The 8459-nt window shown below is 33.9% G+C and overlaps 2 protein-coding genes across 2 annotated transcripts; one reads left to right on the top strand and one right to left on the bottom strand.

Moving 5' to 3' along the window:
* Positions 1-78: 78 nt before the first annotated feature.
* LOC149731918 (phosphatidylserine decarboxylase proenzyme, mitochondrial-like) lies at positions 79-1507 on the bottom strand. The gene has a single exon (XM_089885466.1). The coding sequence runs from the start codon at positions 1505-1507 to the stop codon at positions 86-88; it is 1422 nt and encodes a 473-aa protein (XP_089741592.1). The 3' UTR covers positions 79-85.
* Positions 1508-1700: 193 nt separating this feature from the next.
* Positions 1701-8082, top strand: LOC149731919 (uncharacterized). The gene is made up of 12 exons (XM_089885462.1): positions 1701-2049; positions 2469-2521; positions 2842-2934; positions 3344-3459; positions 4196-4216; positions 4553-4721; positions 4972-5151; positions 5575-5714; positions 5961-6144; positions 6400-6609; positions 6863-7098; positions 7496-8082. Exons 2-12 carry the CDS (start codon positions 2471-2473, stop codon positions 7689-7691), a joined length of 1596 nt encoding a protein of 531 aa, XP_089741588.1. The 5' UTR covers positions 1701-2049; positions 2469-2470; the 3' UTR covers positions 7692-8082.
* Positions 8083-8459: the final 377 nt, after the last annotated feature.

The raw sequence follows: 8459 nt of genomic DNA on the forward strand, positions 1-8459 counted from the left end.
AGATGAAAAAAATTATATAAAAAAATGATACAGAAAAGTTGGGAATCTTGGGGTAATATATTTTTACTATATTTTTACTGTATTTTTAATCTTCTGCAAAGAACTGCTGACCCAACATTACTTTATCTCCAGGATTTAATTTAAATTTCATTCCCTTTGGTGCTTCAAACACCAAAACTATAGTGGAACCCATGTTGAATTCCCCCACGCGGTCACCCTTGTAATAAGGCAAGCCATTTTCTCCATACTTCATGTCGTAATAAGTGCCAGCTTTCCAGTATGCGCGGTTTGTTTTGAGTAATATATCGTCATATATTTTAATATTGCCAACATCTGTGGCACCAACAGCAGTCATGGAGAAATATCCGTGTTCCCATGTGCCTGATAACACCACTCGTTCGTTAGCGATAAAAAGTTCTTTGACAAACGAAGCGATTTTCGGGTTGACGCTTAAAAGGTCACCAGGAAAATGTCTGCGGTGTTTTATCGTCCAATCCACTGGAGAACTGAAGCCATGTAGGTTGCCTGGTGCGAGGTAGATCACACATTGGTAAAGTTGATTTTTCTCTGGATCTTTCATCAGAGCGCGTTGGTAGTTTTTCAGTGGAAAAGACGTCGCTTGGAAATTGTAAGTGAAGTTTGGTAAAGCACCCCATTTGTCATGTGTTGGGTCTTCAGTTAGAGGACCAAGGAACTTCATGAGAGAATAAGTCATGTCTTTCACCTGCTCCACCATGCCAGTCTCTGCAGTACCTTGTGTTAATATTTTACCATCCGATGGAAAAACAATTTTTGCGTTTTCGTGAATCGGTCGAGCTGCAGGATCTACAGGTCTGGTGAAAAACTGGTTCATAGTTTTGTAACTTTTCAAATTTTTCACGAGCGCTTCATCCATATTTACGTGAAACAACTTGCAGTACAATCCGTACACTGGAGGTCGTAACATTGAAGGAATCTCAATCTGGTTGAATCTACCAAATGCACGAGAAAATACTCTTAATGGTAGTAACTTGTACAGAACAACAAGAGGGGTTTTAGTTTTATCGGGACACAGGAGCAAATCCTTGGTTGGCTTTTCAAAGACCGGTACGATAGATTCTTCAAGGTCAGGATAAAATATCCAAACAGTTAACACAAATGCAGCAATTGCAATTGAAGACAGAAGGATGAACTTATAATCTGGTAAAATTGAAAATGATTTCCTTCCCCGATTTTGCTCTTCAATTCTACGGTTTATTAAACGTAGAACAAGACTTTTGTTTTCAAGCTCTTTTTCAGCTTTTTCATCCAGCTTTTGAAGTCCTTGTCCCGGCATATTAAGTCCAATACTCGGCTGTTGAAAGATTCGCCTCAAAAGAAATGTTCTGTGAGGTAAAGTGTGTATGAACACAGCATTGGAGCTGGCACATAGTACTTTGCTTTGAAAACAAGTTAATAATTGTGTATGACCGCTGGGTCTACAGGTTTGTAGTGGTGTTCTTAGAAGTATAATCCGAAGGGACATCATTTAGTCAAAGTAAGTTTTCTTTTCAAAATTAAGGTTGGTACAGTTGTCAGTTAATACACCTATACTTATTATACCTTTCAAGAAAAGGGGGGGGCTAAATAATATGTACAGAAAAACAACTAACTCAATTCTCAAAAAAGGGGTTTAATAGACAGGTTGTCATACGAATCTTATTAGTATAAAACCAATAAATAGATTAAAACCGAACACATTGCATATAATAGTTAGAGGATTATAAATCCAGCAGAATAGCTTGTTATCTAATTGAAAGCGAATTCGGCTTAAAAATATTGTTAAAACTGCATAAACAACAAAATGAATGGCTAAAATTATATAAAAATACCCCAGATGCAACTAATTTTAACGTTGCCGTCCATATAATCTACGTTTTGCTGTCAACGTGAAAAACGTATCTCCCTTACTACGGTAGTTTCCCTTCTATGAGCCAACGCGTAATTAATATTCCTTCCAAGACGACGGGGTACTTCTGTGTGAAAGTGACGCTGTTATAACTTTGTTGGTGGAAGTACATTTCGAAAAAGGTAAGAAATTGATGTAATGTTTGGCAATTTGTTTTCTAAGACATTATCTTTCAGGTTATTTTAGTTATTTTGATCCTAATGAAAGGGATTTAGATGTTTTATTTTCTTTTATTGAAATGAATGTAATGAATGAATGAACGTTATTGAAATGAATGTAATGTAACTCATACATTCTCGTCCGGCAGGGCAACAACAACAGTTATAACACCTTTTTTTGTTTCATTAACCTTATACCACAAGGTCACACATTTCAACAATTGTATTAGCGTCAAGCCTTGAACCTGTATCTTCTGTCAAGCGTTTTAACCACTGTAAATCCTAATTATGATACTCACATACAATAGGTCAAGTTTACAGCAACGTATTTAATTTTTGTTATGTTTTGAAGCACTTTTTAACAGTTCCTAATATTAATTAAGAAATGAGAAGACGGCCAAACACCTCAACGGGACACCATGTCCACTTTCCTACAGTAAGATATCTGGTTTTTATTTTAAATTATCTATATTTGTTAAAGTGTTTTATATTTTATCATTACAAATTTTAAGCTACCGATTTAAAAAATAGTATAAATTTTGGTATTTTGAGCTTATATAAACCTATCTAGTACCCCAACATAGGTGTGGAGTGATTTAATATAGTTCTATAAAGTTTTGAAGAATTAAATTAATTTCTAATTAATTGCATAATGTATATCCAACATAAAATACAGGAATTTTCTTTATATACCTATGGTTACCAGCCTATACTAACTGATTAGACGCAACAAGTTACTTTGTTTTAAATATTTAGACACTGCCGAACCCTGGGACATGGTACCAAGCTAACCAACTGCACAGAAAGGAATCGCCGTTCATCATATCTCAACACCCACGCAAATTCCATGTTTGTACATTCATGTACTTTATAACTTTGTTATTGAGTGTTACACTACATATTTAGTAGCTCGGCAGTGGGCATGGGGTATAAAACTTGGGTATTCTAAATTGATGTTAAATTCTTGGTTTACTACTGAATTATTGGATAAAAATTAATTTAATTTTTTATATATATATATATATATACTAAATGAGCCGAAAAAAAGTCTATTTTATGTTATTTCTGTTAGCAAAAGTAACATAATAAATTAATGTATTTCATACAAACCTATTTTTAACTCAATAGCCTACTAACTGGCTTTACTTTTAATGAATGGAAATAATCGTTTATGATGTCATAACAACACTTGTGTTTTAATAGATAAACCCACAACCCATATTTTAACTTTAAAATTACATTTTTAATATTTTTTCAGAATGTAGAAACCTTCAATCTACATCCTAATGTCAGAGTCAGCAGATCTGCAGGCAAAGTTTTTGTAACTTTCAAAACAAAGGACGAACAAACTGATTTAAAAAAACAGCCAACAAGGTTTGTGGTTGAGGATTTATTTTCAATAGAATTTCTTTATTTGTAATTTTTTTTTTTCATTTTTAAAAAAATTAAAAAGTGTGTGTATAAATTCTTTATAAATATATATAATGTTTTAATTTTTTATGTTTTATAATTTCTTCATGTGGTATATATATTATTATTATTCCATACATATTGAATTAAATGCCATGTTGTCATTGTAACATATTGTAGCGAGGCAATGTTTTCATGAACCCAAACATATCTCAACACAATACATTGTCGTGTCGTATTTGATCCATTTGTTACTTAATAGCTACCACTTGAAACAGCTCCAAACATCTTGAATAAAGGACATTTGTAAGCCAAGCGTCTATTGTTACCAATCATGTTCCCAAAGTCCCGCTTTACGTTTGGGCATGACAAAGGCACAGATAAAGCCATTAAACTCCTATATTTTCTTGTGCTCTTCTTTGTCTGGGTTTCTTTTGTGAGATATAATATTTTGATTTCAGTAGCCAAGATTGTATTTGACCAAAAGTTTTATAGCGGTGAGCCAAAAAAGCGTGGTCTCACATATTTACATAGCACTACCTATGCACACTACCACAATATGTGTAGGCCCTTTCCTTCCCTACCTATGTATTGAGCTGTGAAAACATTATTCTTTTTCCACAAGTTCCAAACTCACATACAATGAAAACTAAGTATATTTATACAACCACATTGGTCCAACTATTGTGTTATTTTGCAGGAAGCTAAAGCCTCATGAGATGTGAGTATGCTCTAACTTGTATTATGGTGTATATTATAATATTTTGAATTTCAGTATAAATGTAGCATTTTAAAATCTATTGTAAAATGTAGCAATTTTAATTTCAGTATAAAATATAAAGTACAATTGCTGTATTATTATTTAGGCAGTTATTAACACAGATTAACTAAAAATGAATATTAGTTTTACTGAAAACTGTCCTGAAATTGATTTACTTCGACTAGAGCTTTTGGTACATAAAACCTACAATATAATTCTTATGTTTGAGTTCCTAATAAAATCCTTACAATGCCAATATTTATATATGTATATATATTTATTCCTTAATGTTTTCAGGGAAGCGTTAATAATTGACCTGCGAGAGCAAGTTGCCACTTTATCAACATTTCTAGAGGAGGAGAAACTTCACCATGGAGGAAGTAAAAAACGAGCTTTACTTGATCTTGATAAACAAACTGCAGAAATAAAGGAACAACACGCTCTTGATATTAAGAGACTGCTTGAGGTAGATTCATAGAGTTTGTTTAAGTATGATATGATATACAGCGATCTAATACTTAACGTACCCCTTTAAAGTGCTTCCTGACTAGCGAAAATTGCCGGTAAATGTCTTTCCCAAGGACACATACGCCCACAATGCGAGCAACGATGAGCCTTAAACCATTACCTCTGGGTTAGAGTTGCGCTAACCACTTTGCCGCGGCGCTGGACAAAATATCTATTAGGTAGGTATTCAACAACTAAATTTCCAACAGAGCAACGAGCGACAAATAAATTCACTGATAGAATCTCACAGTCAGAAGATAAAAGATGAAGAAATTGCTTCAAAGAAGAGAGAAGATCAACTAAGAACCGAGTATCGGGTGTTGCAAGCGTCTTTCAAGAACTACAGATGTACTTTGCAAAATGAAATGAGCGAACAACTGAAAACTAAGGTGGAGTTGTGGGAATGGATTTAATTGTGTTATAGTAGTGTCCACTTATTTTCCATGCACTCATGCACATAATGTTTTATTGAGTATGAATGAATGTGACTTGCTTTATCCTCGCGGTGCTGGAAAACAACGGTCTGTTAACGCCGGTGTTTTGTTTCATACACCTCGTGCCCGCTTACGAATTACCAAGTATTTAGTGGTAGCATTTGTTGTTAACTGTCTTGCCCAAGGACATATATGCAAACAATGGTAGCAGCGTCGAGCCTTAAAGTCTTGATAACTGAGCTAGAAGCAGGCGTGCTAATCTCTTTTCCAAAGCCCAAAAATCTTAATATTTTTGTTCTCATACTTTGTAGTTATATAAATATATATTCAATATTTATAAAAGACTTTCAACAGTTTTATATTTATTTATTTTGTTAGGTTGAAGAAATGGAATGGGAGAAGAGGAGAGCCGTGCAAAACGCTGTGGATGATTGTAGAAGAGAAATGGAGGAAAAGTTTGGCAGGGAACGTGAAACAAACAGAAAAGAATTTCGAGCAAATATGGCGGAAGTTTTACGGTAGAACACTAAGATAATATTTATTTAAAACTTTTTTCTTTTTTTCTACATTTTTTATTTTGAATTTTTAGTCTTTGCAGATTCTTTTCTAGAATTTTTATTCTGAATTTTTACTCTTTGCAGATTTTTTTCAGATTTTTCAGATTTTTTTTTGTAATAAATTTTATTTTATTTTTTTCTTCCCTAAATTGGTATCCTTTTTAAAATATTTTTTTTAAAATTGTTAGAAAATTTATTTTTATTTAGGGATCACCGTATAGAGTTAGAGAATTTGTCGAAGAAATATCTGGATGGTGGATTTGATCTTGAAGAGCTGAAACGAAGATCAGATGAGCTGGATTCAACAAAATTAGAACTTCAGGAGCTGCGTGCTATTCTAGAGGAGGAAAGATCTTCAGTTCGAAAAACAAAGTTGATGTTGAAAGATTCTGTAAGCTATTGGTTCAAAAATTTGTGTTCTAAAAGATTTGGAAAGCATCTTGAATTTTATTAATTTCTAAACAGTTTAACATTTTCAAAAATAGTGTTTAAATCACTTATTAAATTATTATTTTGTGCAATATTTTTAAGTTTTTGTGGAACTTACTAAACTTTGTATTCCAGGCAACATGTGTCTTGTGATACAATACTTATTCTTGGGTTAATGATTATAATGTAATAACAAAAGTTATTTTACCCGTCATAGCAAACAAAGTTTTCCAACTTGGAAGCTGAGTTTGAAGATCGTGTGTCTTCTGTGGAGGATATGCATCGAGCTAAGATTGAATCTCTAACCTTGGAGCGCGCGGATGCGAGAAGACTATTAGCGAGGAGTTGTGAGGAGATCCAGAGCGAGAAGATGGCAAGAGAAGCGGCCGAGAATGAGAGGAAAGAAGCCGCTAAAAGATCTATGGAGGTTTCATGGGTTTTAGTGATGTACATTCGTGAAGTTTAACTTTTAGGATTTTAAGATTTGCGTATAATTTTGTTGGCTGTTTAGTACTTAATTATGACTAATTAGGGTTAATTTAATTTCAGGGACCTATTTTGAATTCGTTCTGAAATGATATTATCCTAAACTTTATGTTTCTGTTTGAACTTTTAGGAACCCTTGTTAAAAACAGACCTTTTTAACTGCTATGTTTAAGTTCCTTATATTTTTGTTTCAGGAAAAAATACAAAAATGCCAGCAAGCACCTTCAGCAGATACAATATTTGCATTGAATGCGCAAATGTGGAACTCTCCATCTGCTGAATTAAAAACTGCCAGTGTGATTGACATCAAATATATTTGCGACGATACAGACAGTGAAAATGGTGTTTCATCTGACAATGCTTTGCCAGCGTCCACACAAAGTGTTATCTTTAAGAAAAATGAATATTCTCATAAAAAGAAAAGCAATAGGTGAGAGTATTGTTCTCTTTGTTGATTTTAAATAATATATGCTGTTGAAAGACTTGTAGAATACTTGATTACGATAATAAATGTCATTTAGATACATCATGCATGTTAATACTGTGTAGTGTCATGCTTCAAAAAAAACACTCACAAAGTTGGTAACTAGTAAACATGTGCGAGGTGTATGAAACACACATGTTATAAAGATGGTTGTTATACTGCTGCGCGATAAATCAGTTATATTCATTTATTCTAATTAATCCCTAATAATTAAGTTCCATTTTATGTCATTTTTTAAATGGAGCTTATATATATCGAGAATGCACTAACTAATCTATAACTACATCATTAAAGAATCTATCAGATCTTACCCTGGAATTAATTCTGCTTTTCATTATTTCAGGCCCAAGTCAGCCCAATCGAACACAAAACACCCGCTTCGATTCAACGTACCACCAGTGGGAAATAATGACAAACAATCGCCCAGTTCGATAACTCCTGTCGTCAATTCCTTCACAAATATAAAGAACAAACCAACCACTGTCGTACACCATGAGGAAAATGAACAGAGGCCAGATTCACCCGATGTCATTCATTGAATTCTAATCAACTTTTTAATAAACTGCACTGTTTTCAAAGCGTCTTATTTTCTCAAAATGTTCCTTTTTATCATGTCATGTACTTCATCTTACGCTGTGCTTTTAGTTATTTCACGTAGTTTAATTTTAACACTGTGCAATCTTTACCTTCTATCTGCACCATATTTTAAGAAAATATCGCAAACAAGACAATTATTTCTTGATAAGTGGCTGCGGAAAAGTTAAAAAGTGTATTTGCTATTACAGCAATAGGATAACGAAATTGTTAAAAGTAATATTTGATAAAAAGTATCATTCCTGTGTTTTTCCATGGCCTATCCAAATTCCAATTGGTGATTCATAAGAGTTCCGCAGTAAAAAAGTAACCGGTAAAATCACAAATTCGACGAAACGTTGTATTGTATATGTCATATGATCAGATCATGTGTACTGCGTCGTCTCTCGTGACTGAAAATTCCGTGTGTTTGGTTGAGCGTACAAAAGAGACAAGATTGTGAGAAAGGGCGTGTGTAATGTTTTGCTATACCGCACGCGTCTTTAAATAGCGTGCGTGCACACGCGAGAACAGTTGTAGAGGCGCGTGGTTGTAAGCACATGTACTAGCGTAGGGCGCCTTAGTTTCAAAAGACACCGTTCAGTAATATAGGACACCGGTATTACATTTACCAAACAAAGAATGTTTGATTGGCAGTTAGTGCGGTGTCAGTACACTATTAATATTTTATACCGGTGCAGTAGAACACAATTGGGACAGCGCGGTAACGTCTG

Source organism: Ciona robusta, chromosome 9, assembly GCF_009617815.1.
Source record: "Ciona robusta chromosome 9, ASM961781v2".
NCBI classification, from domain to species: Eukaryota; Metazoa; Chordata; class Ascidiacea; order Phlebobranchia; family Cionidae; genus Ciona; species Ciona robusta.

Bases quoted from the DNA above. Each gene is read 5' to 3' on its own strand.
- LOC149731918 (XM_089885466.1), bottom strand. From the start codon at position 1,507: ATGATGTCCCTTCGGATTATACTTCTAAGAACACCACTACAAACCTGT.
- LOC149731919 (XM_089885462.1), top strand. From the start codon at position 2,471: ATGAGAAGACGGCCAAACACCTCAACGGGACACCATGTCCACTTTCCT. The intron at 4,722-4,971 runs GTAGATTCATAG...AATTTCCAACAG, and splicing joins ATATTAAGAGACTGCTTGAG to AGCAACGAGCGACAAATAAA. The intron at 6,610-6,862 runs GTTTCATGGGTT...TTTTTGTTTCAG, and splicing joins CCGCTAAAAGATCTATGGAG to GAAAAAATACAAAAATGCCA.